This window comes from Carcharodon carcharias, chromosome 9, assembly GCF_017639515.1.
Source record: "Carcharodon carcharias isolate sCarCar2 chromosome 9, sCarCar2.pri, whole genome shotgun sequence".
In the NCBI taxonomy this organism is placed as follows: Eukaryota; Metazoa; Chordata; class Chondrichthyes; order Lamniformes; family Lamnidae; genus Carcharodon; species Carcharodon carcharias.
The window spans coordinates 37,749,819-37,772,956 of record NC_054475.1 but is presented as its reverse complement, the minus strand read 5'-3'; the positions used below and the strand labels follow the sequence as shown (position 1 = coordinate 37,772,956).

Genomic DNA, 23,138 nt, shown 5'->3' with positions numbered 1-23,138 from the left:
GGGTTTAGAACAGGGGGTTTCTCCCTTCCAGTTGTTTCCTCTTTTGGTATTAATTTTTGGCCAAATTTGGAACTTTTCATTATTTTAACAAAAGTGATTTTTTAATCAGGGGCTTAAAAAGTTTTGCTCACCATAGCAAACCAAATATTGGTGCTGTTAACAGGATTAAAATGATGGTTTTGCCCACCTGTCAACAGCTTTCTATGTTTGAATCACTTCAGTCTGGTCTTCTGTCTTCTCCACAGTACCAAGACTGTAACCACTAAGTATTACTTATTCTTCGCCTTTGATTAGTTTGCCTAATCCATCCTACTGCGTTGACACCACTCAGCCAGAGTTTGCTCCTCCCCAGACCAGCTGACATTCATTTTTTATTCTTTCATGGGATGTGGGCATTGTTGGCTAGGCCAGCATTTTTATTGCCCATTCCTAATTATCCTTGAGAAGGTGGTGATAAGCTGCCTTCTTGAACCACTGCAGTCCATGTGGTGTAGGTACACCCATAGTGCTGTTAGGGAGGGAGTTCCAGGATTTTGACCCAGTGACAGTGAAGGAACGTTGATCTTGCTCCAAGTTGGGATGGTGTGCGGCCTGGAGGGGAACTTGTAGGTGGTGGTATTCTTATGTGCCTGCTGCCCTTGTCCTTCTACATGATAGAGGTCACAGGTTTGGAAAGCACTGTCAAAGGAGCCTTGGTGAGTTGCTGCAGTGCATCTTGTAGCTGATACACACTGCTGCCATTGAGCATCGGTGGTGGAGAGAGTGAATGTTGAAGGTGGTGGATGAGGTGCCAATCCAGCGGGATGGTGTTGAGCTTCTTGAGTATTGCTGGAGCTGAACCCATCCAGGCAAGTGGGGAGTATTCCATTGCACTCCTGACTTGTGCCTTCTAAATGGTGAACAGGCAACGAGCAGTCAAAGAGGTGAGTCACTCTTTGCAGAGTTCCCAGCCCCTGACCTGCTCTTGTAGCCACAGCATTTATGTGGCTAGTCCATTTCAGTTTCTGATCAATGGTAACCCCCAGGATATTGATAGTGGGGAATTCAGTGATGGTAATGTCATTGAATGTCAAAAGGAGATGGTTGAATTCTCTCTTGTTGGAGAATGTCATTGACTGGCACTTGTGTGGCACAAATGTTACTTGTAACTTATCAGTAAAAATCTGAATGTTGTCAAGGTCTTGCTGCATTTGGACATGGACTGCTTTGGTATCTGAGTCATGAATGGTGCTGAACATTGTGCAATCATCAGTGAACATCCCCACTTCTGACCTTATGATGGAAGGAAGGTCATTGATGAAGCAGCTGAAGATGGCTGGGCCTAGGACACTACCCTGTGGAACTCCTGCAGTGATGTCCTGGAGCTGAGATGATTGACCTCCGACAACCACAACCATCTTCCTTTGTGTTAGGTATGACTCCAACCAGTGGAGAATTGTCCTCCTGGTTCCATTGATCCCATTTTTGCTAGGGCTGCTTGATGCTGCACTCAGTCAAATGTTACCTTGATGTCAAGGGCGGTTGCTCTCACCTCACCTCTGAAGTTCAGCTCTTTTGTCCATGTTTGGACTAAGGCAGTAATGAGGTCAGGAGCTGAGTGTCCCTGGAACCCAAACTGAGCAGGTTATGCTGATTAAGTGCCGCCTGATAGTACTGTCGACGGTCCCTTCCATCACCTTGATGATTGAGAGTAGACTGATGGGGCGGTAATTCGATGGCTTGGATTTGATCTGCTTTTTATGGACAGGACATACCTGGGCAATTTTCCACATTGCCGGACAGATGCCAGTGTTGTAGGTGTACTGGAACAGCTTGGCTAAGGGTGCAACTAGCTCTGGAGCACCAGTCTTCAGTACTATTGCTAGAATATTGTCAGGGCCCATAGCCTTTGCAGTATCCAGTGCCTTCAGCTGTTTCTTGAAATGATGTGGAGTTAATCGAATTGGCATATCCTCATCTGAGGTGCAGCTAGTACAGTATAGGGAACATCCATGATGCTGATCTGATAGATTAGACGTACAAACCTTCAAACTAGTGAAATTAACCACAGAATAAAAACTGTGAGCAAAAGTCATTCACATAATTGGGCAAGAAAGCAGCTGCAAGTTTTCAGTACTTATGCTAAGTTTCTGTGCCATTCCTACAGCCCCTTGTGTTCTTGACTTACCTTCACTGGCAAGTCTAAGAAAGCGTGGGAAACTCATGCACCCACAGTTAATTCCCAAAACTCATGCTAATATTACTCTTCATGAGCTTTTATCATATCAATATTAAGAGCAGGCCTCTCCAAGGGGATTACTTGCCAGCAGCCTAAGGTGCTATAGTTAAGAGTGGAAGTTGACAGAGTGGAACTGGCTTCATGTGCACTGGAAATTTCAGCATTTTTAACCCACAGCTGCTTCCAATCCTACTCATTCCTGCAGGTAAAAAATCTCCCCTGATGACTGCTGATTTCTTATTTTCTCAATTCAGAAATACCTTCACTTTCTGTGTGTGTGTTGTGAGTTGTTGGACAGTGCCAATTCAGATTATCCAAAAATAATGGTTAAGATTAGGTAACTTGATCAGCTACTCCTCATCAATACTTATCCAATTATCAAAATTTAGGTATAGGTTTGTGGGGCAAAGCCTGAGGGGCGTCCAAGTGTGCAGGAGTATTGCTGGAACTGAGGCCCTGCCTGCTAACAGGCGAATGTATGAGACTATTTCAAAGATGAAAAAGGGAGTCTCGCACGGCAGGGTTTGGGTTGAGAGGGGGACCATGTGGTTTGGCAGTAAGGGCAGGGAGTTGGCACCCCCCCCGAAACAAATCCATGACATCGATCATCCACAGGTTAGTGCAGATCGAGGGACAAATCCCCCCTCCGGATGAGATGTAGCCTGCACAGTTTTACCAGTAGTTGTTTAGTAGCACAGAACTTGGGTATTGCTGAAAAAGAGACATGCTGTCAAAGCTTTTCACCTTGCGCTCACCATGATAGGCCGCAGGAAATTATCAACTGTAACAGGGCAACAACAATTTATACGGCACGAGAAGAGAGTGCTGATTGGTTGGCAAGTGGACTCAGATTGGTGTAGGCATTGCCATAGGCCTGCCCAATTTGAAATTGAACATCGCTGGGCCGTTAACTGTTCTATGCTGCATGTGATTCCAATGTTCAGTCGAAATGGGGGTACCAAGCCACACTTGGTGGGAGCCAGACAGGGGAATTATTTTCCAAGTTTGTCATCCAAATAAGAATTGCTGGGGAGGTTCTGGTGCTGCCAGTCCAATCTGCTGCCAGCTGTTCTGCCACTGACAAAAATACAGGCAGGTCCCATAAATAGCCCTTAATTGGTTTCCTGCTGCCTTGCAATAGGCAGACGATCTGCATTCCTTCCTGCCCCAAAGAAACTTTCCTGGCAGCGGGAACATAACGGAGAGCATTCCCAACATGGCTCTCTGCACCCCACCCCTCCCATCCTCCCTAACACTTTCCAAACACCACCTTCACCTCTCCCAGCCTTCTGCAGGCAGGAAAGCTTCTCTCCATGTCAATTAAGTTCTGAAATGCAGCAAGTGCAATATGATGGGGCTTGAGACTTCATAATTGGAAATGTATTTTCTAAGTTTACAATACAGATTACCAGAAAGATCCATTAAATTTCCCTTTAAGAAATGTAATAGATTCTTAAAGCACACTTTAGTATTATGAAGTAAACTTGCTGTGAATCATTCAGCCATTGCAGTGACATTAGATATTTTGCTATCTTGCCAAACTGATATGGCTCTAAAATTTAACTGTTAAATTGTATTTAAGCTGCAATGACTCCTATCATTTCTGGATACTCACTGAGCTTTCTTTATGATGAGTTTATGATTAAGTCATAAAAAAGACCTGCACTGTTTCTGCATGAAAATACCATTTAACTTTGATACAATAAAAGATTGAATGTTGTTACAAACAATAGCTTTCCCATAGGGTTGGTCACAGATGGTCATGGAGGTCTAATATAATTGGGGGTGGGAAGCTGTGCCAGGACTTGGGGTGAGTTGTGAGCATAGCAGAAGTGAACCATCAGCCTGGGTGAGGAGGGAGCAGCTGGCAAAGGCTGAGGCCTATGGAAAATTGGGGAGAGCAAGGAAGTGAGGGGTAAGGAAGGTGTACAATAGTAATGGGAATCCTGCTTGATGGAACAGAAGCCAATGCTGTTCACAGGCTCAGCAATGTCCTGGCAATCATTATGAAGGTAAGTTATGATTGTTTGGGATGTTCGCTGAACCATAATAAGGAATCTCTCACAGCGTCTGAAAATAATCAAGTAGATTTTTCAGCAAATAAAAATAAAAAATTCTAGAAATGCTCAGTTGGTCAGGCAGCATATGTGGAATGAGAAATGTCGAGCTAATGTTTCTGGTCAATGACTTCTCGTTGGACCTTACTTGATGAAAGCTTATCAACCTGAAACATTTTGGGATGCTTTGGAATATCCTAAGATCATGAAAGGCGCTGTAATGATGCAAGTCCTTTCTTCTTTTACTTCTTCATCTATCTCCATCATTTAAAGCTTTCTCGAGAACTATCTTGACCAGCAAACTTTCAATGCCACCAATGCTCATCCTGTGTTCCTTCCTTCCTATATGAGGACCCTCGGGATGCTCTTCCATGTAAAATGTTGCTATGTTAATGTAAGCTATTGATGTCTACCTGTTCACTAAATTTAGCAGAATAAAAAAGTTTAGTCAAAGCAGGTGTACATAGAAATCTGTACAGTTTACATCCGAGGCTTAGTCCCTATATTAGATTCTACTTGCAACAAAGGTATTTTAAAATCTTCTGTCTTGTTACAGTGACAACAGTCATGAATCTGCACATTTTAAATGACTGACTAGGTTTAAATACATATCTGCATCTAAATTAATTTTCCATCAGGCAATTGTCTACTTGAAAAGATAAAAGATTAAAGTATGGTTAGGTTTCCTACATTTTGGAATTCATCATGCGCTCTTAAAGTAATTCCTAAAACAATTGCAATACTCAGGTTTACCATGTCAAACTCTACATCTAGTGATCTGTGGATAAATATAGTCAATCAAATAAGAATATTTACTGAAATGATTTCTCAAATAATGATGGCAGGGCACAAAGTTGGGGCCGGGTGGTCTTTTTTTCCAATGATATTAACATTCTTTTGTGTTTGAAGGTCTGTGAAATCCGAAAAGGTCACGTTTCTGTGTGTTGTAATTCTAATTATCATGCCTATCAGGAGCATTTTTACTTTGAGATGGTTATGGGAAACAGTCAAAAGATACTTCTGTGGCTGTTTCACCTAAATTGAGGGAAATGCGGTAATTAAAAATAATTATTCTGTGTCCCATTGGAGGGCCTTAGTTTTTGATTATTTACAAAGCCCATTTGCCGTAAATGCATACACCGAGATACTGACTTTAAAGTTCACATTAAAGAAATTTTATTCTCGAACAAATATTTTCTTAAATATTCTTACTTTGAGAGAATATTAAACACATTTTTCAATATTCTAATGGCTTTTTTATACACAAATACAAGGAATTGTTTCATAAGTGAGGTCAGTGAAAAAATATTAAAGGAACAACTGGGAAATAACAGCAAAATATGGAGGTATGCAAAAGAATTTATGAGGCAAAATTGATTTTCATCAATTTGCATTCAAACCACATTCTTTATGAATAATTTAAACTATGTATTAATCAAATTATGATTTTAAAAATACAGTGCTGCTAGAAATCTGAAATATAAACAGCAAATGTTGGAAACACTGAACGGGTCAAGCTGCATCTGTAGAGGAGGTAACATAGTTAATGTTTCAGGTTCAATGACATTTCATCAGACTTGCACGTTTTTAAATAAGTGCAGAGCCAAGTAAAGGAAGCAGGAAAAGAAGAAAATAGCCATGATCAGGTGGAAGGCAGGAGCAATGAAATGATAAAAAATAATGGTGCAAGGCAAAATGAAATGATGATGAAATAAAGATAGAAACAAAAGATGGCACAAAAGGTGCAAGTTGTTCTAGAAGAACAGCAGAGGAGAAGGGAAACATGGGCCAGAATTTTCCATCCCTGTTGGCATCAGGCACATGGCGGGCATGGAAGGACAATATGGTGAGAAGGCCAAAAATCAGCTTCACACCGTTGTGAAACCAGTTTGTGATTGTCCACTCCACCCGTCAATGGCGGGCCGTGTTTCCCACCGCCACACATTGGGAATGTCATTTTAATACATCTGCGTCTCATTATAAGCCCTGCTCGCCAGAATCATCCCTCCCACGTCAAATTTACCACCCATATCATCGGTAAAACATGCCAGCCCAGAATATGTCTTGACAGGTGTGATGTGCAGAACTCGGGGCTTACCATTGGGGCCCTGCTCACATCACAGACATCTGAGGAACAGAAGATACAGCTACCGGACACTGGAGGAACAAATGCATTGCACGTTGGGTGCATTTTTATGGAAATGGCTCTGCCACAAAGCAGCTCCTAGAAGGTGGGAGGTCTCCATTGACATCTGGGGTCTGCTTTGGGACATCAGTGTCTTGGCCATGGGCTGCTATGGATGATTGTTGGGGGCAAGGGAGAGAGGAAGGTCCAGCTGTGAGTAGGAGAGGAAGGTGTACCGGGTGGGTGAGGGGGTTGGGGTGGTGGGAAAGAGAAAGGGGAAGGTCTAGGTTTGATTGGGAGAAGAAGGTGCACTGGGATGGGAGGTGGTATTGAAGTTGGGAGGGGTGGGGAGAATGAAGGTGTCAGAGGGTTGAGGTTGGGAGGGGAGATGGAGTATGAGGGAGGAGGGTGTAAGGGAAGGTGCCCATAGGTGGAAGGGAGTAAAGGTGGGGAGAGGGATGTCCAAATGAACATGCAAGGGAGGGGTGTGTGGATTCGATGACTGCTTCCTGGGGAGTGAACTGAGGGTGGGCATGGTAGGAAGGAATGGTAAGTATGAGCGAGGGTGGAGTGAACCGGTAGGGTGCAAGGGTGAGGGTGCAACAGTTGCAGTGCGAGGAACGGCGAGGGTGTTTGGTGGGGATTCTGACAGACATGGACCCTAGGTTTGGGAAGGAGGAGGTTGGGGAGGTCAATGTGGATGGGGTGGGATTGTCAGGAAGAAGGTAATGTGCACACTCACCTGGACATCCCCAAAAGAAAAGGGTTCGGGTTGGTAGGTGACAGTCGAAGGTGGAAGGTGATGCCGGGGGGGCTAACTGTGATGGGGAAAAGGACATGGGTGATGGAGGGAGGGGAAAGGGGAGCTGAAAACAAATGTGACAATGACCATGCTTCTGAAGTTGAAAGTGAGCAGAGCCTCGTGTTGGATGGGAACAGGTGCTGCATGGGAGTGTGATCAGTGGGTGGGCGGAGATGCCAGTCAGCTCAGATGGACAACTAAAGGAGAACCCCAGCAGGCAGCATTGAAAATGCTCAGGACAGTAAGATGAGTGTGATGGGGGGTAGGTCTGCGCGCATGGCAAGTGCTTGCATGAGGCTCCGAAAGGCCCTGCCCCACATACACTTCTCCCTCTAGTGGTCCAGCTGTGTGCAGCTGAACTCCTAGTGGGGGGTGGCGGGGGTTGCAGGGGGAGGACTCAAAGCCTGTAAATGAATCTAAAAGACACAATTACACTTTATTCAGTGAAAGTGAATATATCTTCAGATTATAAAATGGCAAAATGTGTTCACCCATGCAACAACCTATGATCAGAAATTCTTAACTTTTCTAGGCCTGCCACTTCTTCTAGGTGCTGCCCTGACATCTGCAGCAGGGGTGGATACAGCCTGTGCAATGGTTGGCCCTGTTGCCTCTAATGACTTTGGCATTTGTCATCTGGAAAGCCAAGGAATTGAGGGCCCCGGCTTTCTTTAGCTGTCCTCCTGTGGGCCAGCTGCTCCCTCTGCAGTGACAGAGGATGAGGTTAAGGGCGTCATAGGCAAAGGAAACTTGGATTAGAGGACAGCCTCTGAGATTCCTGAATGGATGACCCAGGAGTGTCCAGCTGCCGCTCCACCTACCTTCGGGTTCCTGACATCTCCAGCATGACTTTTGAGGGGAAGGAACCTGGAGGGATGTTGAGGTGCCCCATTTCCCTCTCGCGTTGCTACTGCAGGAACTCATCCATGGCTACCACTATGGAGAGCAAGTCTGCACGCATCTCTGCATTCTGCTGAACCAGGGTCTTCATGGGACCAGCCATCCTCCCTGTGGAGACCTCCATAAGGGCACATGGGGGCACCATTTCATCAGACAACAGGCAGACACACTCCTCCAACTCACGTGCCACTCTGTTGAGGGCTTCCACCAGCTCTGCGTGAGGTTTCCCTGACTTTTACTGAATCTCCACGATGAGTTGGAAGGCCAAATCCAGAGGCTCATCATCTGACTCAGATCTCACAGATTCCTCTTCCCCAGCATCTTCCAGGTGCCGGGGAGTTCAGCTGAACCTGCCTCCTCCTGCTGCGGACATGTGTCTGTGCAGTAACCACCAGGTTGTGAACTCGAGCCTGCTCCAGATCTAGGTCCCACTGAGGTCTCTGTGCTGGTGTATGGTGTGGGTGAGTACTGTGACGGGTCTTCCGGGCTACTTATTTCCAGCTCTTCAATGGAGGAGGTATCCTTTTCGCTGGAGGTGAGGATGTGAATGGAGCTGAGGGACTGGCTGGCTGAGGGTATTGGTCGCTTGTCAGAGCTCCTTATGAACCAAAGTTGAGATGATTAGTGCATGGCAGCAGAGTCAAAAGCAGGAGAGAGAGCACTCACTGTTGCATTGAGAGAGGGATGATGTGGTGCTGGATCCTCACAAGGGTGTTCACCGCTGACCTCATTGAGGTATGGTCCACGTCCTCAGCAGTCAGTGCGATGGCAGGCTCCTCAAAGTGAGCGAGGGGCATAATGTGGACCACTCCACCACCAGTCTGGGACCTCTCCCTGCTCTTGTCAGCCAGTTTCCCCTGCATGAAAGCAGATGGAAAGAGTGTGAGCAGGACAGATGGCACTGCGTGGAATGTTTGTGTGGTGAGCAGAGCTATGGACAGGATGAGGATGCGAGCTCCAGAGGATATGAGCCTGATGGAGATGTGCACGTCTGTGTGAGAGTTAGCGGTGTTATTCCTTGAGGTGCGAGGTCCCTGTGGATGTGTGATGGGCTTGTGACTGTGAGTTGAGAGTGATGTGAAGAGTGCCTTACCCTGGTGGAATGGATGAGACCATTCATCCTCTTCTTGCACTGGGTGTCTGTCCTGTTTTGCGGGGTGTTGGCACTGACCACCACTGCCACCGCCTCCCAAGGCTGGATTAGTGATCTTGCTTGCCAGTCTTTGCCCAGAGCGGTGATAGAGGACATCACAGTGGGCCTCCACAGTGACCAATAGGCACTCGAGGTAGGTGTCACTAAACCTGGGGGCAGCATGTTTCCTCCCTTTGGCAGCCATCAGTTCCCAGCAGCTTCTTTTCCCTTGAAGAGTGCCAGACCTGTGCAGGGGCAGCCCTTTAATATGGTGGCCAGTTTACTGAAGGCCTGAGGTGACAGTGGGGTGGATGAATCAAAGGCTGATCTGACGTGTTCCCTGGGAATGAATTATTAATGAGGCGGGAGACACTGGGAATGAGACGATACTTCGTGAAAATCCACCATTGTGGCCATCAGGTGACCCGTCCTTTTTCCCGCCTGCTACTACACTTAGTGCAAATCTGGGATGATTCCGCCCATGGACAATCTGGTGAAGAGAGGGCTATCATGGCCCGGGAATGTGACAAAGGAAAAGCAGCCGGATACCAAGGGTGCGAAACACCCCAAGTCGCAGCCTGCACCCTCCACTCCTGTGGCTCTGGTGCTATCAGCGTGAAATGGGAATGGTGGTTAAGGTCTAAAGTAATTAAACAATGTTAAGGCAGAAGATAAGACATAGGCTGGGATCTTTCAGGCCGCCCACTGCTGGGGTCATCCAGCCCTGCCAAAAGTCAATGTCATTCATACATTGCCGTTAGTAATGAATGAATTGGCTTAAACTGAACTTTCTGCAAAAAGGTGATAAACCTATTATATCCTTAGTTTAAGATTAGCCCATCCCCTGATAATACGGCATTCTGGCTCCCATAGAACAACTATAATTATCACAAGTTGTTTGGAAATTTTAAAACACATTAAAAATAATGACGCAACTCCTTCAGGAATTAATCTTTGGAACATTTTAAACTAACACCTGTTTTATAGATGTCAATAACAAAAGATGACATGTTTTTGGGGAGAGAGTAGGGATTAGATTAAATGCGCAGTAGATTACTGTGAAATCCTTGGACATATTGAGGAGAAAGACAACTTCCTACAATCTGTCACCTTGACATCTGTGCTGTGATTCTGTTTGAATTGTGCAGGGTTACTTCTTAAAACTGAAAGCAGGTTACAGACCTCTTTTTAGAACACACATCTTTTTGAATGGGTAGGAAATCACCGTGCTTGGCAGAGTAAATATGGTGATCTGGAAACTAGATCATGCCCATTTTTCGGGTGTAAAATAGGCACCTAAACATCCAAAGTACTGTGGGAATGAGCATGAGCGTTCAGAACTAGAAGTGTGCTCCCCATCACATTCTATCAGCTGTCTTTATAGACGTGCTGGTCATGTGCCAGAGGTATTAAAAATTGATATTAAATAAAGTCCTAAGTTTATTGTAGGACTGTCATAGGAAATTTATCTATCACAGTGACAAATGAGAAACTCACTCAACAAATCCTGGGTGCTAAAAGGCAACAAGAAGCCTGCACCTGGGTTTTTTTAAAAGGCTTCTTTGACCAATGTGCCATCTTATTGCTGCTTGGTTATTGGCATGGTCCAAAATAAGCCATTAAGATTTTTTTTTCCTTTCGGTTTGTTCTTGTTTTAACATTTGTTTTGAATTGCCTTCGAATTGTTTTTCTTTGCTCATTTTAATGATATTGCAATAAAAAATTGCTTAAATTGGAAAAAAAATCTTTCCTCCAGCTAAGATTGAGTGGTTAAAAAGTTACTGTGACTGAGTAGATAAGAAAAAGTTTATTTCTATGTTGTGGTCTTCATTGGGCATACATTATATATGTATGCCATGTTTTAATGCACAGAATTGTTAGGTCGGCATGCAGGCACATGCCTGATCGTGCATAATGACGTCAGGCAGGTATCCCAACGTCATCGCACGCTTGCGCAATATTTCGGTCAGCGGGCTCGCCTGAGTGTCAGAAGCGCACCCGCCGACAATTAAGAAGACAATTAAAGTTGTTTATGTCCCTCTTGTCCCCAAATTTTCATGGTCCGTCGGACCTTCCAGTTGGCAGATGGGCAGATCTGGCAGGCGGGCTTTGCATTTTTGATGAAACCTCAACAAGAGTGGGATGAGGTTTCCATTATTAAATTGAAAAAAAATAAAAATGTATGGGCAGAATTTTCATCATGTATATATTCAGGTGACTAATTCTGATGTGTGGACATTTTTTTTTCCCGGATTTTAAAATTTAAAATTATTTAATTGTTTTGAAGTCTTTAGCTCCCTGAGGCAGCTCTCTGCCTTCAAGGAGCTTTCATTCAGCACTCGCCAGCGCTTATATCAGCACCTGCCCTCCTCCCACTCCCCACCCCAGCAGTGCTGAGCATTTAATTGGCCAGCCAGTGTGAAATTGCAGTCGGGGGCCGATCGTGGGTGGCAGTCTGTCTTTTGGCCACTCCTGGGCCCGCCAATCGAGCCCGCACTCTGAACTAAAAATCCTGCCCAATGAGCTGCAGGACCATTGCCTCATCGCCTAAGCACTCATAAGTGCCAACTTATTATTTCAAGCATGACAGCTTCCTGAATAATTAGGGATTCATTGCTTCAACATTAATCGCTTCAGTGAATTGGGTAATTCAAAAAAAAAACAGAAATATTACATTTGAAACAAAGCATTTCAAGCAAATGTGTTTGGGGCAACTTAAAGATTGTCTTCATTTTTTTTTTAAGATTTAAGAATAATCCCTATTCCTCTGAGTTCTGGCTTTCAGCCTTATTGTCTTCAGGGAGGACCTTACTGCAGGACAAACAACTGGCACAGATGTTCTCACAGGCCCATTGTCAGGCACCCAAGGGTTGGTAAAGTGCAGCGTTGAGAAGAAAGCACTTCCTCTGGCCCATTACTGGCTGCAAGCATGGGGCTATAAAGAGATGCTGAGATGGAGGAAACTGAATGAAAGTACATTGCAACATCAGAACAGAGTCAAGGAAAAATGTTTCGTTTCAAACAAACCACCAAAGCAATTATTATATTTGTTAGAATTACTGTACACATTTGGCATTTAATAGTAAAATCAGGACTATTGACCAATCTAATGATAGTTTTTGCCAGTTTACAGCTACGAGTTATATATTGTTACTTTCTCATCAAGGTGTTTCATGTTTATATTATTCCAAAATTTCTCAGTATTATGCTGTTGATTTCTAAATCTAGGAATGACAATGAAATTGCAATTATCTATGAGCATTGAATTTATTTTACAGGGTCAATGACATTTTAATCAATTTTCTGTATTTTTTCTCTCTTTCTTCAGTGACTTGAGCATGAACAATATTAATGAGCTACAGCCGAACGCTTTTGGAGATCTCCACTTCTTGGAAGAACTGTAAGTAATCAAACAACATCTAAATCAATCAGCTCTGCTAATGGGATTGAACATTTAGTAAAAGGATGAGATGCATTTAATATTTCTTTCATGCTTTCATATAACCCTAAATCTTCCTAAATGCATTTATTAGTCGTCCATGTAACAACTTGACTTTATCAGATTAGAACAAAGGAACTTGAATTTATGTAACACTTCTCACAGCCTCAGTACATCACAAAGTGCTTCACAGTCGTCTTGAAGTAGTTTTGAAATGTCATCACAGTGATGTGGAGAAACACAGCAGGCAATTTGCACACAAAGATCCCACAAGCAGCAAGGAAACTAATGACCAGACAATCTTTGTTTGGCAGTGTAGGTTAGGGGATAAATATTGAACAGAACACCAAGTTATTTTTCAAATGCAATATCTTCTATAGACAACTGAGATTTAACACCATATTTGAAAAATGGCACCACTAGCACTGCAGCACTGCCCCAGTACTGGGCTAAAGTGTCAATCAATAAATGCTCAATTCATTCGGGTGGGACTCAAACCCACAACATTCAGGTAAGTTAAGGGTGGTGTCACTGAGTCAATTTTGGCATGTTAGTGGTAATCCCTTAATTTCAAAGTTATATTACTTCATGAAATGTTCATTTGAAACAGCCTTATTACCAAATTTAGTTGCCCAATAAAAAAAAGCAATAAACTACTGATGCCCATGATAATGAAAGCTTGCATTTTACACAGCGTAAGGTTGGCATTACTTAGTATCTTGTTGGAATGCACTTAAAGTCTATCTTATAATGGAGTAAAATAGATCAATGGTAATCACAGGAAAAAATCATGACAAGCATGAATTTTGCTAACCAAATTCTTGAAATTAATTTGTTTATAAATTATTATATTTTCCCAATTGTGGAGGTTTATATTTATTTTACTCTGATTAAGAACTCAATAGTTATTTTCCTTTACAGAAATATATCCCAAAGTTGGAAAGTCTTACGTATCAATGGCTCAAAAGTGCAACAAATCACTACTTTACCTACTCCTAGACGCCATACACATTTTTCTTTGCACCTCCTGAGAAATAGTAAAAATAGCATAAACTTCAGTCATTGTGTTCTGGAGATAAAAATCCCTTCCTGCAAAATGTTAAAACCTACAAATGACTATTGCTAGTATTAGTAGACAAGCTTTGTGCAGCATATCCCTGCACACTTATTTTAAGAGACATCATTGCATTTAATATAAATTGGTTAATTTCTGCACTGATTATGATGGTCAAATGGATCTCAGCAACTACATTAAGCAGTTGTCTACTAATATCTCCTTAGTAATTTTCAGGCTCTAAGCTCATTGCTTGGTGTAAAAAGAAGTGTCAGACTGGTTGACATTGAATTTGGAGTTTTGTTGGTTAGTTCACTGTTGCTGTTGCTAACCAGTTCACACCTTGAAGATTAAGTAATGATTTGTCATAAATAAAGAAATGTTTATTTTGGAATGCCATGAGTTACACTAATGTTCTTATTTACAAAGATGGCAAACTGAAACTTAATGGCCCATTAGTTGGCCCATTAAAACAAAATGTCTAAAATAGGGATCACTAACTGAAACAGGAATGGACATTTTCTGAGTGTGACTGTGGGGAACCTTATGGGTGCCTTTTGCAAACGCCTGTTGTCACTCAGATTGAAAAATGGCAGGTAGCTATTCAAAATATTTTACTCCAATTACATTTTTCAAACAAGAACTGCACAGACAATGGGCTGGATTTTCAATCAGGAGTCAGAAACTGGAAATGGAGGTTCCTGACACTGGAGGACCAAAGGGAGGTGCTCCAGCTCTCAGAGATTGGCAGCCCCATTGGCTGATGTGGGAGCTGGACCAGGTAAGTTAATTTTATATATTTTTTTAAATGCCATGATCCTGGAGGGGCAACCCCTTCAGGGCACAGCCAGTGGCCACAACTGTGACCCAGCACCTGCTATGGGTTGGCAGAGGCTTACTCGAATGTTCCACCCTGCCTCACTTCCCACCTGAACCCACCGAGAACACCCGCATTGCCAACTCAAAATTCTAGTTGGCGTGGAAATGGGAGCAGGAAGCGGCGGGTAGCTGATATGACCTTGAGCCAACCTCATTGAAAATGGTTTGGGGTCAGGGTTGTGGCAGCAAAACAGCACAAAAGCCAATGGTGCAAAATTGCGTGCCAATTCACTTCCAACCTGGACCCCACACTAATTTAAAAATCGCAGTCGATATTTTTAAATATGGCCTTCTTTCAGCAAAATATGTACAATTAAAGACTCAACTTTAATTGGAAAATTAAAGTTAAATGCTTGTTAGGCTTCTTAACAAAGAGAAAAAGCTTTTGTGCCTTTTCAAACCTCAAGACGTACCAAAGCGCTTTACAAACAATGAAATACATTAAGTAGGTTAACAAATTAAACCATATATGTTCAAGTACAAATCACTTTAATTTCCATTGAGGCAATTATTGAACATCTCACTGAATCATAAGTGGACGAATAAAGATTGATATACAGTATATTGTAATTGTGGTCATGTTTCATTCTGAATCTCAACTTTTATTTTCTTATGTATTTATATGTCCGACCTCACTAGAGTCTAAGAATACATTGGTCTTTCACCTGACTGCTTTTTAAAACAAAGGCACTTTTTTTTGCCAGCAAGGTGGGTAGGTTGATTTGGCAAACTTCACGACCCAGCAGACTTGCCTTCTTTAAAAAGGCTCCAACCAACGTAGTTTTGTGTTGGAATGGGGAAAATGGTTGGGGGGGTGGGGTAGGGGGCAGGATGGAATAAGGCTGGTGCCTCCTGAGGCATTTGGAGGCAGTTATGGAGGCTTGCAAGTCCCAGGGCTAGAAGGCCCTCCACAGTTTTCTGGGACTTTGGCCCAATTGTATGAAAGGTCATTAGGGCCTCTAGCCCTCACCCCACTTCACCCCCCACCTACCCTCCATGCCAGCTCATATACACCCCACCCATCCCCCATGCCCCTTTCATATCCCCCATGGCCCCTAATATTCAACATGCTCCCTCATGCCCTATCATTATGTCTTACATTAAACTCATGTCCCTTGCATGACCCGTGCATCCTCCACACCAACTCATCCAGTAGTACAGGATCAATGGGCCACATATTAAGAGTAGCAGTTCTTTGAAATGATTATGAAAAGAACACCCATTCCAAAGTAGCCCTTGAAAAAATTTGCTGCTCTTAACAGCTTTCCAAAATTGTCAATCACACACAATCATTAATAGTATCAATAACAAAAGCTTTGCCCTACTTCACACCCCTTAATATTGTCCAAACAAACATATAGACATTTAAAAACCACATGAACAAAACAATAACTTGTTATAACCTTACAAATATGGCAATCAATCAAAGCTAATACTTCTCTTCTGGCTGAATAAAGAGATCCTGCTGAGTGAATTTCATTAACAAATCTTGGAGCTCAGCCAGGCATTCATGATGAGGCCATTTGGGGACTGTATCAAAAGAAACAGATAGCCAGACACCTGTTTTTCCAAATTCAGGTGGATAGCTCACCTGCCCAAAGGAAGGTCCCAGAAATAATGGTAATAGTGATGAAGTGGTAAGTTTACCACCTTCATTTAAACTCCACTACCACTCCATTTCCATCAGGAAGAGGGAGTTAAATCTCTCCCATTTTATTTCATTTAATTTGAAGGACCACAAGGAAAGCAAAGAGAGACAGATGTTTATAATTGGGTCATGGATGAGTTACAAATGCTTCAGTGTGTGATTGAAAGACCAGCAGCAAAAAGTCTTTAGCAGCTGTGCTGGGTAAAAAGGACCATTGAACAGCAGCAATAGTACTAGACTAATAGCTCAGAGGCCCTGAGTTCAAATCAAAATTCAGGCTATGGTAAGTTGTGAAATTTGAATTCAAGAAGTTTGATAATATCTATGCTAGCACTTAAAAAACAAAGGCCATGAAAGTTGCTGAATTGCTGTGGGGTAAAAAAAACCCAATAATGTCCATCAGGGAAAGGAAACTACTATTCATAAAAATTCTGACTGACACATGACTTCTGTTCCATATTATGTGGATGACTCTTGATGCCCTCTTGAGTGGCCAAGCAAGTCACTTAATTGTAAATACAAATTGCTTTGAGAATATGACCAACCAAAAAGTTCTGAGGGTAACAAGGATATTCAATGAATTCTACCTTCTCACTGTTGCTCACAACTGGAGAACAAATAAGTAAGAAAGGTTGAGTTGATTTTTTTTCTAGGCACAAAAGAAATTTGAAACATTACTGACTGTAATGTGTACATTACCTGCCATTAACACACATGCATTCATAGATATAAGTTAGATTACGAAAAAATAGGGTAGATACAGAGTTAAATGCAAAATTCTAGAATCTGCAGTTGGTGAGGTTAGTGACAGAACACTTGAGGTTACATAACGCATTTAAGTAATTTCCTGTCTGCTATTTTAGGAGAACAAATTACATATTTTTTTTAAAAGGCTAACATTTGGATAACATGCAAGTGTGGAGGTCATGGACTTCAGGGGTGAGGCGAGAGTGACTGCCCTTGAAGTCAAGGCAACATTTGACTGTCTGGCATCAAGGAGCCCCAGCAAAACTGGAGTCAAAACTGGGAATAAGGTGGAAAAACTCTTTGCTGGTTGGAGATATACCTAGCACAAAGGAAGATGGTTGTACTTGTTGAAGGTCAATCATCTCAGTTCCAGGACATCACTGTAAGAGTTCCTCAGGGTAGTGTCCTAGGCCCAACCATCTTCAGCTGCTTCATCAATGACCTTCCTTCCATCATATGGTCAGAAGTGGGGATGTTCACTGATAATTGCACAATGTTCAGCACCGTTTGCAACTCCTCGGATACTGAAGCAGCCCATGTCCAAATGCAGCAAGACCTGGACAATACCCAAGCTTAGGATGACAAGTGGCAAGTAACGCTCACGTCACACAAATGCTAGGCAATGGTTATCTCCAACAAGAAAGAATTTAACCATTGCCCCTTGACATTCAATGGCATTAGTATTGCTGAATCCCCCACTATCAACATCCTAGGGGTTACCGTTGACCAGAAACTGAACTGGACTAGCCCTATAAATACTGTAGCTACAAGAGCAGGTCAAAGGCTAGAAATCCTGTAATGAGTAACTCACCTCGTGACTCCGCAAAGCCTGTCCACCATCTACAAGACACAAGTCAGGAATGAGATGGAATACTCTCCACTTGCTTGGAGGAGTGCAGCTCCAGCAACACTTAAGAAGCTCGACATGATCCAGGACAGAGCAGCCCGCTTGATTGGCACTGCATCCACAAACATTCACTCCCTCCACCACCGATGCACAGTAGCAGCAGTGTGTACCATCTATGAGATGCACTGCCGGAATTCACCAAGGCTCCTTAGATAGCACTTTCCAAACCCACAACCACTACCAACGAGAAGGACAAGGGCAGCAGACAAATGGGAATACCTGCAAGTTCCCCTCCAAGCCTAGGGGAAGTACTCACTGATATCAATGGTTGAGGTGGGGCGAGCAGAGCCTGTGTCAGAGCCCTGCAGGCCACAACTTCAGAACTTCCATCCTATTCTGCACATGCCCAATACCCTGAAGTTGTGGTGAGATGTAGTGACAAAGAACACTGTCAATTCGCAGTCGACCACCACCACCCCAACAACCACCACCCCCTGCATCCCCTTTCCCTACCCTCCACCAAAAGCTGGCTCATCATTTCTCCTGTTTTCACCTGATGCCAATTCCAAGGCTTTCGTTCCACCAGATATTCATGCAGGCTATTCAAATGAGACAAACTTGGAAAACAGCCAGGGTCAGTGAAGATCAAGGAGAGCATGTGCTAACTGCATGCCATCTAATTTACACAGGGACAAGGGCATTGGGGTGGGGAGTTGGGGGGAAAGGAAAATTGCCTTCACATATAGGGCTGAATTTTGCCCTCATCGGGCGGGCTTGGTGGGGACAAGCAGGAGTGGTCTGGAAGCCGAGCACCATTTCATGATGATGGGCCAATAAAGGCCCACCCAGCCTGAACGCCGGCTAGAAACGTCTGAGAAAGGGCAGGCGGGGGAGGAGGCCTGTTGACCACTGGGTCCAATGGTGACCTGGCGGCCGGTTCAAATGCGGCGTAGGCAGCCTCAGGGAAGCTGCCCACGTCGGAGTTGCTGCAATGACATGGCTGCAAACGAAAGTGTAGAGACCAGGTGGGAGGTGAGGTCAGCTGTGCACTCGGTGCCCTGTTTTTCAGACAAGAACCTCGGTGCCCTCCTGGAGGTGGTGGCTGCCAGGAGGGACACCCTTGTCCCCAGAGATGGGTGGAGGAGGCCACCACACCTCCCAAAGATGGCATGGGAGGAGGTTGCAACCCAGGTGAGCAGCCACAACATGGTGTGGTGCACCTGGGTGCAATGCCGGAGGTGATTCAATGACCTGATGCGCTCAGGAAGGGTGAGTACCTTGTTGCATGGGTCAGCGTGGTGAATTGATTTGGGCTGGCCATTCCCCCCATGGAGCTCAGGGATGTTAGAGTCTGAGTGCCAACTGTCAATCATGCCAGAGCTAGCCAAGGGGCTGAGAACCTAGCTGCTTTGACTGAGTGTCTCGCGTCTCAAAGGCCACGACTTGGAACTGCCCTGCAAGGTGTTCCTCAGGTGGGGTTGGCCAGGCTGCAATGGCGCTGAAAGTACAGAGTGGACTAATCAGTGGTCCTCTGTCCTTTCTGGAGATGACATCCCATAACAATATTGAGGGATCGCGGACTGGTGGAGGAGCCCCACACCTTCCCATCCTCTCTCCAACAGGAGGCCTTAGAGCTCAAGAGGTGTTATGCACCTTGATCAACCGGCTGCGGTGAGGCTGGGGTGTCAGGCGAAGGTAAGAGTGCAGTGCACAGAGGTGAGAGTTTCGGGTGATGTAAACAATCTTGTGCAGCCTCATCATTGAAGGGAGCCTCCAGACTGAACTCCTCATTGACCATTGAAAGACAAAGGCACCATGATGCACATCTCCATTGTCTCACAGGGTGCCTGGCATGCACAGTGACAGTGTCATGACTTAAACTAATGACATGTCCTTCTTCTCCCTTAGATCTGCCACCAAGCAGTTAAATGCAGGACCTCCAGGAGCTACCCCTGACACCAGAGGACCACACCTGCTCTCTGAACCAGGCAACAGCACAAATACCAGCACCTCAGTGGGCATTATTTCGGCAGCTGGTATCTCGGTGCACATTGGTGAGGGTATTTCACACATACTTGAGGTGTAGGCAGAGGTAGAGAGTGCCCAGTGTGCCAGCAGTCAGAGGGCTGCTGGAGACCAGGACAATACTCAGTCGAAGGCTGATTATGGGCCTCTGGGGTTGTCCATAAGGCAGCAGATGCTGGGTGTCCAGCGGGGTGTGCAGGAAGATCTGGTGGAGTTCCAAGAGAGTATGTGTGCTATGATCTCTGTTGTGGAGGAGCCGCTGCAGAGCGTGAGCACTATGTTGACCGTCATGGCCGAGAGCAATGTCTCCTGTATGGTGAGAATGGCAACTCTCATGCAGAGGCTGTTCCAGGAGCAGAATCAGGGGTTCCTGGGGTTGCGTTCAGATCTGCAAGCCCTTACACAGGCACTGACCTCAGATGGTCAGTATCTGTAAGTGAGATCGATGGGGCAGCCAGTATCCCAGCTAGGTGCACATCCATCAATGGTGAGCAAAGAGGTCCACAGAGATCTTACGTTGGTGCACAGGCTGCTTGTCTCTGTGGGCTCCTCTCAGGGTCCTCCAGATGACGACCCAGCTCCTCCACCCCTCTGCCAGTGACCGTGGCATATGATGAGGCTGTGGTGACTGGGGAAATTCCACTGGCCGCTCCCTCCCAGGCGAAGCCAGCACAGGCTGCACTGGCCAGTGGTCACCTGCCAAGGCCAACAAGGCCATCAGGACAGCAGAGTAAGCTGGCTGTGTCCAATGCCAGTGCCAGTGAGGGGGGAGCACCTAGACATAGCACCCATAAACATAAGTTTAAAGCACCTTAAGCACAAGGGCGACTGGTCACAGGTGATCTTTTGTTCCCCCATTTTGTTTTATTTCTTTTAATGGTGTGACCAACAACACAGGATATTGTTCTGCTCAATAATCTGTGAGTTCCAACATTAAAATTACATTTGCTTTTCTGTTATTGGTCTGAGTATGCTTCATTTGTTTTGTATGTGCAGGGTACACCTGTATGTAATGCTGGACGTGGATGGCTCGAAACTTTATTCACAGGCACTGAGTGTATCTTGGGGGCAAAGGAAAGGATCATTTCTGTGATCCTGGATGGTGGCGGCAGCCGTGGTATGAGGTGGTAGCTCTTATTTGGCAGCCTAGCTGAAGTAGTGTTGGATAAAGGCGTCCTTGCATCCCTGGAGGCTACTGAGGTCTGGCGCTCAGCATTCTCCTCACTGTGCTCTCCTACTGACTTACTACTGGACTCATCCTCTGTGGCCTGTGCAGCTGCACCAACCACCTCTTCCTCCAGTGGGTCTCTCCTTCCCAGTGCCAGATTGTGGAAAGTGCAGCATGCAAACACTATCAGTGCGACCTGCTCTGGGGGGGGGTATCGCTGTGCTCCCCCTAAATGGTCCAGGCATCACAAGTGCATCTTCAGAAGACCTATGATTTTCTCTATCACTGCCTTTGTGGAGGCATGGCTTCTGTTGTACCACTGCTCCTATTCTGTTCTCAGGTGGTGGAGAGTCTTCATGAGCCATCTTTTCAAGGGATAATTCCTGTCACCAAGCAGCCATCCATTCAGTTGGGCTGGAGCACTGAAGAGCTTCAGCACCTGGGAGTGTCTCAGGATGTAAGTGTCATGGGAGCTGCCAGGGTACCTTGCACAGACTTACAGAATCTGTATCCTGTGGTCACACACTATCTGCATGTTCATGGAGTGGAATCTCTTCCTGTTGACGAAGGCACTCAGCTGACCCTCTGGTGCCTTGATAGCCACATGTGTGCAGTCTATTGCACCCTGGATGCGGGGAACTCAGCGATCACTGCAAAGCCTCTGGCTTTTTCTGCCTGGCTGGCCTCATCCATATGGAAATGAATGAAAGTCAATGCACGCCCGAACAGAGCTTCTGTCATCAGCTTGACGCAACTGTGAACAGCTGATTGGGAGACGCCACACAGACTCCCCACTGACCTCTGGAAAGAGCCGGAGACATAGAAGTTGAAGGCCACTGTAACCTTCAGAGCCACTGGCATGGGGTGTCCACCCATATAGTCGGAACTGATCTCAGGCCTGATCATCTGACAATTGGAGGTCACTGTCTCCCTGGAGAGATGGAGTCTCCTTCAGTGTTGCACCTTGGACATATTGAGGTAGCTGCATCGCTGCCTGTAAATCCAGGTTGCAGGATAGTGGCATTGTCTGCCTTCCACCTTGGACTTCCTGCTGGCCCTGTACCCCTTGTGCCTGTGCCTCTCCTCCTGCAGGTCCCTCCCTGAAGCTGCATGGGGACACCTGGCCTCCTCTCCCTTCTGCCCCTCTCTTCCTCAGAGGAGGAGGTGCCTCCAGCAGAGACCACAATCCCCATTACCAGGGTAAGGGAAGTCTGTCTGCTGCCTGGAAGAGTCCACATGGTCCAAATCTTCAGGGGACCTTGAAGACACCAATGAGTCCTCAAGTGACGTGTGGAAATGCGAAGAATGAAGACCTGGTCAAAGATTAAGCTGACAAGTACCAAAAAGCAACCAGCAGCAAGTTATCTCCAAAACTTCTCACTATGCACAATGACAATGCTGTTGACGCTTTACAATCCCATCTGTGGATGAGGTTTTGCAAATTGTGGGCTGCCTGCAAAAAAAAATAAAACTTGCATGGGCGATGTTAAATCGCCGTCAGTTGGGTTGTCAAGGGCCTTAACTGGCATCTTAATTAATGGTGGGTGTGGTTCCGACCGAAATATCGCGCGAGTGCGTGATGACATCGGGATGCTCACCCGATGTCATTGTGCACCATTTTACGCTCATTCAGCTCTGGTACGCACCCACCCAATGAGCAAAAATTTCTGCCCATAATGCTTTTTACAGTAGATGCTTACTTTGGCAACTGCAGCCTAATTCTGAAAAAAAAAATTGAGGCCTGGCATGTGCTGAATTAGCTGAACTCAGGTTAGAGATACAGGTGGTGCCACAATTAGTACAATACTCTTTGGTTTGGGAGTGGGTGATGAAATAATCATCCAGGGCTCCTGTTCCTGATCATTACCCTGTGACTCCTGTTAGGTGGATTTGTTGTGCAGGTCTGGTTGCTTTGATAAGAGCAGAAACAATGTTTTTCTTTCTTCAAATGCAATGAAAACAGAAAATTATACATGTTAGACAGCTACTCCGGGTGAAATCTTCTTCAATGCTTTATGCCAAGTCAAACAGTTTTCATCCTACCTCTCTTTCCAATAAATCAACAGCAGTGCCAAGATTAAAATGCAAGACCTTAGA

General features: G+C 44.9%; 1 protein-coding gene across 1 annotated transcript in view; it reads left to right on the top strand.

Moving 5' to 3' along the window:
- The window catches only part of LOC121281732 (leucine-rich repeat-containing G-protein coupled receptor 6), a 265,429-nt gene that overhangs the window by 80,849 nt on the left and 161,442 nt on the right, over positions 1 to 23,138 (top strand). Inside the window, exon 2 of the mRNA XM_041194643.1 lies at positions 12,563 to 12,634. Within this exon, the coding sequence (XP_041050577.1) occupies positions 12,563 to 12,634 (72 nt within the window). The remainder of the gene's footprint in view (positions 1 to 12,562; positions 12,635 to 23,138) is intronic.